This window comes from Oncorhynchus tshawytscha, unplaced genomic scaffold (assembly GCF_018296145.1).
Source record: "Oncorhynchus tshawytscha isolate Ot180627B unplaced genomic scaffold, Otsh_v2.0 Un_contig_1394_pilon_pilon, whole genome shotgun sequence".
In the NCBI taxonomy this organism is placed as follows: Eukaryota; Metazoa; Chordata; class Actinopteri; order Salmoniformes; family Salmonidae; genus Oncorhynchus; species Oncorhynchus tshawytscha.
In genome coordinates, this window is record NW_024609625.1 from 154,725 (window position 1) to 170,000 (window position 15,276).

Genomic DNA, 15,276 nt, shown 5'->3' on the forward strand with positions numbered 1-15,276 from the left:
ATAACGAGGGTACGGGCATTGCTCAGCTGTCACTAAATTGATCACTGACATGTTTAAACTGAGCCATTTGCTCGTGCTCTGCTGCACATTCTAGTCATATCTGACTAGAACCATAACATGGCGTCAGAAGTGCTCTAACTAAGTGCTATAACCAAATATTATGACGAGAGACTATTTCACAGAATTTCCCTGGAGTTGTCTGAGTTTAGAGCGATGAAAAGTAGCTAACTGATCTCATGTCTCTTCATTGAGCAGCCCAAGTGGAGCTGTTGCTATGGTTACTCAGACTCCAAACCCCCATGAGCAGAAACCATGCAGCGCGATCTGCCTGCGCAGAGATCAAGTGACAGAGAGGAGATTTACTAACGGTGCCTTAAATTTGACAAAAGCAAAGGGGTAGGGCCTGAACGTCACAGGCATGAGGTAGGGCTTAAATCAATGCCCCGGGCCTCCCGGGTGGCGCAGGGGTCTAAGGCACTGCATCAGAGTGCTAGCTGTGCTACCAGAGACTCTGGGTTCGAGCCCAGGCCCTGTCGCAGCCGGCTGGTCCATGGGGCCAGGGAGGTCCATGGGGTTACGAGCAATTGGCCTGGCGTCGTCCGGGTTAGGGATGGTTTGGCCGGTAGGGATATCCTTGTCTCATCGCGCACCAGCGACTCCTGTGGCGGGAATGGGCGCAGTGCATGCTGACCAGGTCGCCAGGTGTTGACTTGGCGTTTCCTCCGACACATTGGTGCGGCTGGGTTGGATGCGCGCTGTGTTGGGTTGTGTTTCGGAGGACGCATGGCTTTCGACCTTCGTCTCTCCCGAGCCCGTATGGGAGTTGTAGAGATGAGACAAGATAGGAACTACTAACAATTGGATACCATTAAATTGGGAGGAAAAAAAGAAAAAATGAATGCCCTGTGCAGGGCTCTAGTTCATGGACCGCACTGATCCATATTTGATGATACCTCTAGTCATATCTCTTCTCAGGCCTGGTCCGTGTTCTACCGGATGTTTCTCTAGTGGCCAGTGCAGCTGCCGGGTAATTTAAATAAATATTTTTCTATCAGTCTCTGGGGTGAGTAGAATTGAATGCTGGTTAGTGGAAGGGGATGGATGAAGGTTTGTTGTTTTCTGCCTTTTATTTTATTTATTTCTCCTTTATTTAACCAGGTAATGTTGAACAAGTTCAACATTTCAACAGCGAACCTGGTAAGATAAAGCAAACACTGTTCGTTACAAGTTTATAGAGTTTGAAAGGACACACACTCCTGTTAGAACTGTGTGTGTCTGTCTTGTCAGACAGAAAGGAGAGCCTCACACTCTAGGAGCTCAGATGTAATAATAGAACAACCAACATTTCAACAGCCTTCCTCAGGGTATAATGACAAACACTGTGGGTTACTAGTTTATAGAGTTTGAAAGGACACACACAGGTGTCTGTAATCATGGCCGGCTGTGGCTTGATATCATTGGTTGATTTACTGATAATAAATAGAACATATAAAAAACATGAATGGATAGCATACGGTCATAGATACAATATGGCTACATAGGCTAATGGATAGCATACGGTCATAGATACAATATGGCTACATTGGCTAATGGATAGCATATGGTCATAGATACAATATGGCTACATAGGCTAAGGGATAGCATACGGTCATAGATGCTACATAGGCTAAGGGATAGCATCAAATCAAATTTTATTTGTCACATACACATGGTTAGCAGATGTTAATGCGAGTGTAGCGAAATGCTTGTGCTTCTAGTTCCGACAATGCAGTAATAACGAGCAAGTAATCTAACTAACAATTCCAAAAAAAACTACTGTCATACACAGTGTAAGGGGATAAAGAATATGTACATAAGGATATATGAATGAGTGATGGTACAGAGCAGCATAGGCAAGATACAGTAGATGATATCGAGTACAGTATATACATATGAGATAAGTATGTAAACCAAGTGGCATAGTTAAAGTGGCTAGTGATACATGTATTACATAAGGATGCAGTCGATGATATAGAGTACAGTATCAACGTATGCATATGAGATGAACAATGTAGGGTAAGTAACATTATATAAGGTAGCATTGTTTAAAGTGGCTAGTGATATATTTACATCATTTCCCATCAATTCCCATGATTAAAGTGGCTGGAGTAGAGTCAGTGTCATTGACAGTGTGTTGGCAGTAGCCACTCAATGTTAGTGGTGGCTGTTTAACAGTCTGATGGCCTTGAGATAGAAGCTGTTTTTCAGTCTCTCGGTCCCAGCTTTGATGCACCTGTACTGACCTCGCCTTCTGGATGGCAGCGGGGTGAACAGGCAGTGGCTCGGTGGTTGATGTCCTTGATGATCTTTATGGCCTTCCTGTAGCATCGGGTGGTGTAGGTGTCCTGGAGGGCAGGTAGTTTGCCCCCGGTGATGCGTTGTGCAGACCTCACTACCCTCTGGAGAGCCTTACGGTTGAGGGCGGTGCAGTTGCCATACCAGGCGGTGATACAGCCCGCCAGGATGCTCTCGATTGTGCATCTGTAGAAGTTTGTGAGTGCTTTTGGTGACAAGCCGAATTTCTTCAGCCTCCTGAGGTTGAAGAGGCGCTGCTGCGCCTTCCTCACGATGCTGTCTGTGTGAGTGGACCAATTCAGTTTGTCTGTGATGTGTATGCCGAGGAACTTAAAACTTGCTACCCTCTCCACTACTGTTCCATCGATGTGGATGGGGGTGTTTCCTCTGCTGTTTCCTGAAGTCCACAATCATCTCCTTAGTTTTGTTGACGTTGAGTGTGAGGTTATTTTCCTGACACCACACTCCGAGGGCCCTCACCTCCTCCCTGTAGGCCGTCTCGTCGTTGTTGGTAATCAAGCCTACCACTGTTGTGTCGTCCGCAAACTTGATGATTGAGTTGGAGGCGTGCATGGCCACGCAGTCGTGGGTGAACAGGGAGTACAGGAGAGGGCTCAGAACGCACCCTTGTGGGGCCCCAGTGTTGAGGATCAGCGGGGAGGAGATGTTGTTGCCTACCCTCACCACCTGGGGCGGCCCGTCAGCAAGTCCAGTACCCAGTTGCACAGGGCGGGGTCGAGACCCAGGGTCTCGAGCTTGATGACGAGCTTGGAGGGTACTATGGTGTTGAATGCCGAGCTGTAGTCGATGAACAGCATTCTCACATAGGTATTCCTCTTGTCCAGATGGGTTAGGGCAGTGTGCAGTGTGGTTGAGATTGCATCGTCTGTGGACCTATTTGGGCGGTAAGCAAATTGGAGTGGGTCAAGGGTGTCAGGTAGGGTGGAGGTGATATGGTCCTTGACTAGTCTCTCAAAGCACTTCATGATGACGGATGTGAGTGCTACGGGGCGGTAGTCGTTTAGCTCAGTTACCTTAGCTTTCTTGGGAACAGGAACAATGGTGGCCCTCTTGAAGCATGTGGGAACAGCAGACTGGTATAGGGATTGATTGAATATGTCCGTAAACACACCGGCCAGCTGGTCTGCGCATGCTCTGAGGCCGCGGCTGGGGATGCCGTCTGGGCCTGCAGCCTTGCGAGGGTTAACACGTTTAAATGTCTTACTCACTTCGGCTGCAGTGAAGGAGAGACCGCATGTTTCCGTTGCAGGCCGTGTCAGTGGCACTGTATTGTCCTCAAAGCGGGCAAAAAGTTATTTAGTCTGCCTGGGAGCAAGACATCCTGGTCCGTGACTGGGCTGGGTTTCTTCCTGTAGTCCGTGATTGACTGTAGACCCTGCCACATACCTCTTGTGTCTGAGCCGTTGAATTGAGATTCTACTTTGTCTCTGTACTGGCGCTTAGCTTGTTTGATAGCCTTGCGGAGGGAATAGCTGCACTGTTTGTATTCAGTCATGTTACCAGACACCTTGCCCTGATTAAAAGCAGTGGTTCGTGCCTTCAGTTTCACACGAATGCTGCCATCAATCCACGGTTTCTGGTTAGGGAATGTTTTAATCGTTGCTATGGGAACGACATCTTCAACGCACACCGTATCAGCGTATTCGTCAATGTTGTTGTCTGACGCAATACGAAACATCTCCCATCTCCCAGTCCACGGTCATAGATACAATATGGCTACATAGGCTAAGGGATAGCATACGGTCATAGATACAATATGGCTACATAGGCTAAGGGATAGCATACGGTCATAGATAGGCAATATGGCATAGATATGGCATAGGCTAATGGATAATGGTCATAGATGCTACATAGGCTAAGGGATAGCATGCGGTCATAGATACAATATGGCTACATAGGCTAAGGGATAGCATACAGTCATAGATGCTACATAGGCTAAGGGTCATAGATACAATATGGCTACATAGGCTAAGGGATAGCATACGGTCATAGATACTAATGGATATGGCTACATAGGCTACAAGGCTAAGGGATAGCATACGGTCATAGATACAATATGGCTACATAGGCTAAGGGATAGCATACGGTCATAGATACAATATGGCTACATTGGCTAATGGATAGCATACGGTCATAGATGCTACATAGGCTAATGGATAGCATACGGTCATAGATGCAATGTGTCTAGATAGGCCTACAAACATTTACAATAGCAAAATTCACAATAATCACAAGAATGGCTTCAGATCAAAGTCTATGTTGAGACCGAGGTGCACCCATGACCAGCTCTGAAACCAGATTGCATAGTAGAGAGTACGAAATGGTCGGTAATCTGTTTGTTGACTTGGCTCTTTAAATTAAAGATCCAGGCAGCCTCTTGTTTAACAATAAATTGTCGAGGTCACCCTCTTCTCCTAGTGAGGATGACATGTTCGATGCCAATATAACGAATGTACCAAACGGTGGGGTTGGTCTTCCGGGCAGGGGGCCAGTACTGGCTATGTTGTCTGTGTGTATGTCGCTGTTAGGTTGTCAACCTAATAACTGTTTGTTTTCAGATGTCCAGCTCGCCGCTGTCCAAGAAGCGTCGCGTGTCAGACTCAGAGACGAAGACGGGATCCCACTGCTCCTCCTCTAACTCTGTCAGAACTGAACTGTCTCACACACCCACCAACGTACGTACACACACACACACTGTTTGTCTTCTATGTCTGTCACAACTGAACTGTCTCTCATACTGCTGGGTTAGTTTGACTGGTTCTCACTCCTGTTGTTCTCCAGGGCATGGCTAAGAATGGCAATGATGCTGAGATTGATGAAGGCCTGTACTCCAGACAGCTGTAAGTACCGTATCTATAACTCTTGAATGTTTTTTATTTTTTTATTTTACCTTTTATTTAACTAGGCAAGTCAGTTAACAAATTCTTATTTTCAATGGTACATACTGCTGTAATGATATGTTATGTGGTTCATAATGACAGCATAGCTAACTAACATACCAGTACATACTGCTGTAATGATATGTTATGTGGTTCATAAGGACAGCATAGCTAACTAACATACCGGTACATACTGCTGTAATGATATGCTATATGGTTCATAAGGACAGCGTAGCTAACTGTAGTAGTCATCTGGAGGTGGCTCGTCTCCGTAGTGTCATCTGGAGGTGCTGTAAGTCTAACTAACATACCAGTACATACTGCTGTAAGTCTAACTAACATACCAGTACATACTGCTGTAAGTCTAACTAACATACCAGTACATACTGCTGTAATGATATGCTATGTGGTTCATAAGGACAGCGTAGCTAACATACTGTAGTAGTCATACTGCTGTAATGATCTGTAGGTGCTGTAAGTCTAACTAACATACCAGTACATACTGCTGTAAGCTAACTAACATACCAGTACATACTGCTGTAATGATATGCTATGTGGTTCATAAGGACAGCGTAGCTAACTGTAGTAGATATCTGGAGGTGGTTCATAAGGACAGCATAGCTAACATCCGTAGTGTCATCTGTAGGTGCTGTAAGTCTAACTAACATACCAGTACATACTGCTGTAATGATATGCTATGTGGTTCATAAGGACATCGTACCTAACTAACATACCGGTACATACTGCTGTAATGATATGCTATGTGGTTCATAAGGACAGCATAGCTAACATACCGGTACATACTGCTGTAATGATATGCTATGTGGTTCATAAGGACATCGTAGCTAACTAACATAACAGTACATACTGCTGTAATGATATGCTATATGGTTCATAAGGACAGCATAGCTAACATACCACAGGCGCTACACAAAACGCAGAAATAAAATATAAATCATGCCTTACCTTTGACGAGCTTCTTTTGTTGGCACTCCAATATGTCCCATAAACATCACAATTGGTCCTTTTGTTTGATTAATTCCGTCCATATATATCCAAAATGTCCATTTTATTTGGCGCGTTTGATCCAGAAAAAAAACAGCTTCCAGATTGCGCAACGTCACTACAAAATATCTCAAAAGTTGCCTGTAAACTTTGCCAAAACATTTCAAACTACTTTTGTAATACAACTTTAGGTATTTTTAAACGCTAATAATCGATCAAATTGAAGACGGGTCTTTTCCGTTTTCAATAGAGGACGAGAGGAAACTAACGCTACTTTTCAAGTCTTGCCCAACTCTCAACAGTGTTACCCAGTTCCTAGATGGCCGTACTTCTTCATTGCACAAAGGAATAACCTCAACCAAATTCCAAAGACTGGTGACATCCAGTGGAAGCGGTAGGAACTGAAAACAAGTGCCTAAGAAATATTGTTTCCCAATGAGAACCTACTGAACAAACAGAGACCTCAAAAAAATCCAAAATAAATTCTGAACGGTTAGTCCTCTGGGTTTTTCCTGCTACATAAGTTCTGTTATATTCACAGACATGATTCAAACAGTTTTAGAAACTTAAGAGTTTTTTCTATACAAATCTACTAATAATATGCATATCTTATATTCTTGGCATGAGTAGCAGGAAGTTGAAATTGGGCACACTATTTATCCAAAAGTGAAAATGCTGCCCCCTATACCTTAAGAAGTTAAGCAATGAATTTGAATTCGCTCTCGTTGGACTTCGGCTGCATATTTTCGTCAAATCTGAAAATGATGTGAAGCCACACCCATTTTCTGAAGAGTTGCATTATGGGCCCAAAAAGCACAGAAATAGTGTCCACTGCGTGTGTACTACATATTTTGGAGAATATTGTACGATGTCCGGAGACTTTTGTCATACTAACTATATCCATACTATATACTCAATTTACTTCACAAATAGTACTATTAGTGTGAGTATTTGAACACAGCTCTGGTCTCTCTCCGTAGAGCTCCGACGTCCTGGTCTCAGGGCTGAGGGGGCTGAAGTAGTGTTATAGAGGTGTTATGTAGTCTTATAAAGCTTGTATTCTCTCCTCCATAGCTACGTGTTGGGCCATGATGCTATGAAACGCATGCAGAGCTCCAACATCCTGGTCTCAAGGCTGAGAGGGCTGACGTAGTGTTATAGAGGTGTTATGTAGTCTTATAAAGCTTGTATTCTCTCCTCCATAGCTACGTGTTGGGCCATGATGCTATGAAGCGCATGCAGAGCTCCAACATCCTGGTCTCAGGGCTGAGAGGGCTGACGTAGTGTTATAGAGGTGTTATGTAGTCTTATAAAGCCTGTATTCTCTCCTCCATAGCTACGTGTTGGGCCATGATGCTATGAAGCGCATGCAGAGCTCCAACATCCTGGTCTCAGGGCTGAGAGGGCTCGTAGTGTTATAGAGGTGTTATGTAGTCTTATAAAGCCTGTATTCTCTCCTCCATAGCTACGTGTTGGGCCATGATGCTATGAAGCGCATGCAGAGCTCCAACATCCTGGTCTCAGGGCTGAGAGGGCTGACGTAGTGTTATAGAGGTGTTATGTAGTCTTATAAAGCCTGTATTCTCTCCTCCATAGCTACATGTTGGGCCATGATGCTATGAAGCGCATGCAGAGCTCCAACATCCTGGTCTCAGGGCTGAGAGGGCTGACGTAGTGTTATAGAGGTGTTATGTAGTCTTATAAAGCTTGTATTCTCTCCTCCATAGCTACGTGTTGGGCCATGATGCTATGAAACGCATGCAGAGCTCCAACATCCTGGTCTCAGGGCTGAGAGGGCTGACGTAGTGTTATAGAGGTGTTATGTAGTCTTATAAAGCCTGTATTCTCTCCTCCATAGCTACGTGTTGGGCCATGATGCTATGAAACGCATGCAGAGCTCCAACATCCTGGTCTCAGGGCTGAGAGGGCTGACGTAGTGTTATAGAGGTGTTATGTAGTCTTATAAAGCCTGTATTCTCTCCTCCATAGCTACGTGTTGGGCCATGATGCTATGAAACGCATGCAGAGCTCCAACATCCTGGTCTCAGGGCTGAGAGGGCTGGGCGTGGAGATCGCGAAGAACGTCATCCTGGGAGGAGTCAAGAGTGTTACGCTGCACGACCAGGGACAGGCTGAATGGAGAGACCTCTCCTCACAGGTACGTGATGTGTGTTTGTGGAGCTTCTCTTTGGGCATGCTCAGGTCAAGATATTGTTTGGATCATGTTAGTTTCCGTTAGTTCCACCTGAGAGAAGAGGACCTGTCTCTGTCACGACCCTGTCTCTGTCACGACCCTGTCTCTGTCACCCTGTCTCTGACCCTGTCTCTGTTAACGACCCTGTCTCTGTTAACGACCCTTTCTCTGTCTCCAGTTCTACCTGAGAGAAGAGGATCTGGGGAAGAACAGAGCTGAGGTGTCTCAGACTCGCCTGGCTGAACTCAACAGCTACGTACCAGTAGTGGCCTACACTGAAGCCCTCACCGATGATTACCTGACTCAGTTTCAGGTAAAACTACATTACCCATCTACCCCCGTACCTAGTGAAACTACATTACTCTGAAGCCCTCACTGATGACTACCTGACTCTGTTCCAGGTAGGGTATAAACTACATTACCCATCAACCCCCTTGCCTGGTTAAACTACATTACACTGGAGCCCTTACTGATGACTAGTGTTGCACGGTATGCTGACTGTGGTACATTTTGCATACTAAAACTTGAAAAATGGATCCCTCCTAGAATTTATTTTTAGGACTTCTGTCAAATGTGTCTCAGTGATCAAGCCTGTCCATCATCCCAGCCAACCTCTAGCCTGTCCTTGGAGTCTGGGCTGCATCATGTTAGCTCCACTAACTCACTGCTAGTCTGGGAGTCTGGGCTGCATCATGTTAGCTCCACTAACTCACTGCTAGCCTGCAATGGGAGTCTGGACTGCATCATGTTAGCTCCACTAACTCACTGTTAGCCTGGGCTGCATCATGTTAGCTCCACTAACTCACTGCTAGCCTGGGAGTCTGGACTCGTCATGTTAGCTCCACTAACTCACTGCTAGCCTGTACTGGGAGTCTGGCTGCATCATGTTAGCTCCACTAACTCACTGCTAGCCTGGGAGTCTGGACTGCATCATGTTAGCTCCACTAACTCACTGCTAGCCTGGGAGTCTGGGCTGCATCATGTTAGCTCCACTAACTCACTGCTAGCCTGGGAGTCTGGACTGCATCATGTTAGCTCCACTAACTCACTGCTAGCCTGGGAGTCTGGGCTGCATCATGTTAGCTCCACTAACTCACTGCTAGCCTGCAATGGGAGTCTGGGCTGCATCATGTTAGCTCCACTAACTCACTGCTAGCCTGGGAGTCTGGGCTGCATCATGTTAGCTCCACTAACTCAGCCTGGGAGTCTTAGCCTCCACTAACTCACTGCTAGCCTGGGAGTCTGGGCTGCATCATGTTAGCTCCACTAACTCACTGCTAGCCTGGGAGTCTGGGCTGCATCATGTTAGCTCCACTAACTCACTGCTAGCCTGGGAGTCTGGGCTGCATCATGTTAGCTCCACTAACTCACTGCTAGCCTGGGAGTCTGGGCTGCATCATGTTAGCTCCACTAAACTCACTGCATCATGTTAGCTCCACTAACTCACTGTTAGCATGCAATGGGAGTCTGGGCTGCATCATGTTAGCTCCACTAACTCACTGCTAGCCTGGGAGTCTGGACTGCATCATGTTAGCTCCACTATCTCACTGCTAGCCTGGGAGTTTGGGCTGCATCATCTTAGCTCCACTAACTCACTGCTAGCCTGTACTGGGAGTCTGGGCTGCATCATCTTAGCTCCACTAACTCACTGCTAGCCTGTACTGGGAGTCTGGGCTGCATCCTGTTAGCTCCACTAACTCACTGCTAGCCTGGGAGACTGTTAGCTCCACTAACTCACTGCTAGCCTGGGAGTCTGGGCTGCATCATGTTAGCTCCACTAACTCACTGCTAGCCTGTACTGGGAGTCTGGGCTGCATCATGTTAGCTCCACTAACTCAATGCTAGTCTGGGAGTCTGGGCTGCATCATGTTAGCTCCACTAACTCACTGCTAGCCTGGGAGTCTGGGCTGCATCATGTTAGCTCCACTAACTCACTGCTAGCCTGTACTGGGAGTCTGGGCTGCATCATGTTAGCTCCACTAACTCACTGCTAGCCTGGGAGTCTGGGCTGCATCATGTTAGCTCCACTAACTCACTGCTAGCCTGGGAGTCTGGACTGCATCATGTTAGCTCCACTAACTCACTGCTAGCCTGTACTGGGAGTCTTGGCTGCATCATGTTAGCTCCACTAACTCACTGCTAGCCTGGGAGTCTGGACTGCATCATGTTAGCTCCACTAACTCACTGCTAGCCTGGGAGTCTGGGCTGCATCATGTTAGCTCCACTAACTCACTGCTAGCCTGTACTGGGAGTCTTGGCTGCATCATGTTAGCTCCACTAACTCACTGCTAGCCTGGGAGTCTGGACTGCATCATGTTAGCTCCACTAACTCACTGCTAGCCTGGGAGTCTGGGCTGCATCATGTTAGCTCCACTAACTCACTGCTAGCCTGGGAGTCTGGGCTGCATCATGTTAGCTCCACTAACTCACTGCTAGCCTGGGAGTCTGGACTGCGTCATGTTAGCTCCACTAACTCACTGCTAGCCTGGGAGTCTGGGCTGCATCATGTTAGCTCCACTAACTCACTGCTAGCCTGGGAGTCTGGGCTGCATCATGTTAGCTCCACTAACTCACTGCTAGCCTGCAATGGGAGTCTGGACTGCATCATGTTAGCTCCACTAACTCACTGCTAGCCTGGGAGTCTGGGCTGCATCATGTTAGCTCCACTAACTCACTGCTAGCCTGGGAGTCTGGGCTGCATCATGTTAGCTCCACTAACTCACTGCTAGCCTGGGAGTCTGGGCTTCATCATGTTAGCTCCACTAACTCACTGCTAGCCTGGGAGTCTGGGCTGCATCATGTTAGCTCCACTAACTCACTGCTAGCCTGCAATAGTCTGGGAGTCTGGGACTGCATCATGTTAGCTCCACTAACTCACTGTTAGCATGCAATGGGAGTCTGGGCTGCATCATGTTAGCTCCACTAACTCACTGTTAGCATGCTGGGAGTCTGGGCTGCATCATGTTAGCTCCACTAACTCACTGTTAGCCTGCAATGGGAGTCTGGACTGCATCATGTTAGCTCCACTAACTCACTGTTAGCCTGGGAGTCTGGGCTGCATCATGTTAGCTCCACTAACTCACTGTTAGCCTGCAATGGGAGTCTGGACTGCATCATGTTAGCTCCACTAACTCACTGTTAGCCTGCAATGGGAGTCTGGACTGCATCATGTTAGCTCCACTAACTCACTGTTAGCCTGCAATGGGAGTCTGGACTGCATCATGTTAGCTCCACTAACTCACTGCTAGCCTGCAATGGGAGTCTGGGCTGCATCATGTTAGCTCCACTAACTCACTGCTAGCCTGCAATGGGAGTCTGGGCTGCATCATGTTAGCTCCACTAACTCACTGCTAGCCTGCAATGGGAGTCTGGGCTGCATCATGTTAGCTCCACTAACTCACTGCTAGCCTGTACTGGGAGTCTGGACTGCATCATGTTAGCTCCACTAACTCACTGTTAGCCTGCAATGGGAGTCTGGGCTGCATCATGTTAGCTCCACTAACTCACTGCTAGCCTGTACTGGGAGTCTGGACTGCATCATGTTAGCTCCACTAACTCACTGTTAGCCTGTACTGGGAGTCTGGACTGCATCATGTTAGCTCCACTAACTCACTGCTAGCCTGGGAGTCTGGGCTGCATCATGTTAGCTCCACTAACTCACTGTTAGCCTGCAATGGGAGTCTGGGCTGCATCATGTTAGCTCCACTAACTCACTGTTAGCATGCAATGGGAGTCTGGACTGCATCATGTTAGCTCCACTAACTCACTGTTAGCCTGCAATGGGAGTCTGGGCTGCATCATGTTAGCTCCACTAACTCACTGTTAGCCTGCAATGGGAGTCTGGACTGCATCATGTTAGCTCCACTAACTCACTGTTAGCATGCAATGGGAGTCTGGGCTGCATCATGTTAGCTCCACTAACTCACTGTTAGCATGCAATGGGAGTCTGGGCTGCGTCATGTTAGCTCCAAGTTAACACACTTGAACCCCCATTACTTGGTTAAACTATATTATACTGGAGCCCTCACCGACGACTACCTGCCTCCGTTCCAGGTGAGGTTACCTGTTTAGATGCATTACACTGGTACAGGTAATGTCCAGGGGGTTTACTGTACATCAAGCGGTCTCACTACAGAAACAGGAGTTATCACACAGAAACCTGCAGCCGCTCGCTTGTCAGTTGGCGTTTGATGGACCTCGTTGCCACGGAGCAGTGAGTTGACTTGAGCAGCGACCACTTTTTAACCGTGGCCATGACGACATTCTGTTCACTCTTATCATGCTATATTCTCCCACCTACTACCATATATGGTAGAGATGAATTTTGGACTTTGTTTTTAATGCAATTCTCTTGTGAATTAATATTTATTTTATAAACATTGAATGTGTGATAACATGTCTCTGTGTTGTAGGTTGTGGTCCTGACCAACTCCCCTCTAGAGGAGCAGCAGCGTGTTGGAGACTTCTGTCACAGTAACGGCATCAAGCTGGTGATCGCTGACACACGGGGACTCTTCGGACAGCTCTTCTGTGACTTCGGAGAGGAGATGCTGGTGATCGATACCAATGGAGAGCAGCCTCTCTCTGCTATGATCTCCATGATCACCAAGGTTAGTGCCTTACTACAATTCAGGCTGTAACAACAAAATGTGGAGATTTTTAAGTCTAAATAATCTTTGTTGAACAAAGGTAAAATACATTTCAGACAGAAATGAATGTCATGAATTCAGGGCTTGTGAAATTATACTTAGGATAAATATAAGCCTTCCACAACCTTGAGACCCACTAATCATTGTATAATTTTATCAAAATACAGGGATGCAAACTAGTCACCTTACGGTGAAATTTGAAATACGGTGAAAGCTGTCGGTATACTGGCTGCTGTATCCAAGGCTCAGCCAATATACTGGCTGCTGTATCCAAGGCTCAGCCAATATACTGGCTGCTGTATCCAAGGCTCAGTCAATATACTGGCTGCTGTATCCAAGGCTCAACCAATATACTGGCTGCTGCTCAGTCAATATACTGGCTGCTGTATCCAAGGCTCAGCCAATATACTGGCTGCTGTATATACCGGCTGCTGTATCCAAGGCTCAGCCAATATACTGGCTGCTGTATATACTGGCTGCTGTATCCAAGGCTCAGCCAAATATACCGGCTGCTGTATCCAAGGCTCAGCCAATATACCGGCTGCTGTATCCAAGGCTCAGCCAATATACCGGCTGCTTTATCCAAGGCTCAGCCAATATACTGGCTGCTTTATCCAAGGCTCAGCCAATATACTGGCTGCTGTATCCAAGGCTCAGCCAATATACCGGCTGCTGTATCCAAGGCTCAGCCAATATACCGGCTGCTGTATCCAAGGCTCCTGTATCCAAGGCTCAGCCAATATACCGGCTGCTGTATCCAAGGCTCAGCCAATATACCGGCTGCTGTATCCAAGGCTCAGCCAATATACCGGCTGCTGTATCCAAGGCTCAGCCAATATACCGGCTGCTGTATCCAAGGCTCAGCCAATATACTGGCTGCTGTATCCAAGGCTCAGCCAATATACCGGCTGCTGTATCCAAGGCTCAGCCAATATACCGGCTGCTGTATCCAAGGCTCAGCCAATATACTGGCTGCTGTATCCAAGGCTCAGCCAATATACTGGCTGCTGTATCCAAGGCTCAGCCAGAATGCAGCACCCGAGATGACCAACTGACTAGTTACAGCATTAGGGCAAAGGCAGAGCAGCGCATCCCCTGAACGGTAACGTTAGGTGAGGTTACAGCAGCGCGTCCCCTGAACGGTAACGTAGAGGTGAGGAGGTTACAGCAGCGCGTCCCCTGAACGGTAACGGAGAGGTAACATTAGGTGAGGAGGTTACAGCAGCGCGTCCCCTGAACGGTAACGGAGAGGTAACGTTAGGTGAGGAGGTTACAGCAGCGCGTCCCCTGAACGGTAGCGGAGGGTAGTCCACTACTGGAGCTGCGGTTTGATACCAGGAGCCCCTCTGATTAGTATCTTGCTACACCAGAACTCAGTCTGGAACTCAGCTAAATACTGGGACGGTTGTCAGTGTGTTCCATTTTAGGATAAGAAAAGCAGTTTTGGAAACCCTGACTTAATATATGCTGTTCAGCAGATGCTTTTATCCAAAGCGACTTAGTCATGCGTGCATCCATTTTACTTATGGGTGGCCCCAGGAATCGAACCCACTACCCCCTGGTGTTACAAGCGCCGTGCTCTACAAAGAGCAACGAAGGACCACTCAACATATGTGTGATACACCCCCAGTCTTCCTAGTACTCTCTTACATTTTAATTTGATCATGGAGTGGAGCTGGTAACCTCTGTCCCTGGCTTCCCGTGCTGTGCAGATCTCAGCCCTGCTTCTCACCCTGTTAGGATGCAGCAGGCGTGGTGACGTGTTTGGACGAGGCTCGCCACGGGTTTGAGAACGGAGACTCCGTGATCTTCACTGAGGTGCAGGGCATGACGGAGCTCAACAGCTGCCAGCCAATAGAGATCAAGACCTTGGGTGAGTCCTGTCCTGTAGCAATACTTAGTATCAGCCTTATCAACTGGTATTTTGTGATTTTTTTTTCGTGTTATTTTGTACATAATGTTGCTGGTACCGTCTCTTAAGACCGAAAAGAGCTTCTCTACATCAGTACAGCGAACTGGACAAAGATTTTTTTTCTTTATTGAGTCCGACGAGAAGGATATATTTACTATATATATATATAGTAGATATAGATATACTGCTTCTCAGAGACCAGGCTCAAATCCATGACATCCACAAAGCCGCAGGGCCAGCTGGATTACGAGGACGTGTACTCAGGGCATGCACGGAACAAAT

General features: G+C 47.1%; 1 protein-coding gene across 5 annotated transcripts in view; it reads left to right on the top strand.

The window, feature by feature from the left end:
* The window catches only part of LOC112238663 (ubiquitin-like modifier-activating enzyme 1), a 77,980-nt gene that overhangs the window by 24,366 nt on the left and 38,338 nt on the right, over window positions 1-15,276 (top strand). For 3 of the 5 annotated variants that reach the window (XM_042316417.1, XM_042316416.1, XM_042316418.1), the window contains exons 2-7: window positions 4,914-5,030; window positions 5,137-5,195; window positions 8,229-8,397; window positions 8,612-8,746; window positions 12,846-13,043; window positions 14,823-14,955. In XM_042316417.1, the coding sequence (XP_042172351.1) occupies window positions 4,914-5,030; window positions 5,137-5,195; window positions 8,229-8,397; window positions 8,612-8,746; window positions 12,846-13,043; window positions 14,823-14,955 (811 nt within the window). Of the gene's footprint in view, window positions 1-4,913; window positions 5,031-5,136; window positions 5,196-8,088; window positions 8,144-8,228; window positions 8,398-8,611; window positions 8,747-12,277; window positions 12,487-12,845; window positions 13,044-14,822; window positions 14,956-15,276 lie in introns of those variants that run through there. The other 2 variants (XM_042316419.1, XM_042316420.1) reach the window with 2 other exon arrangements.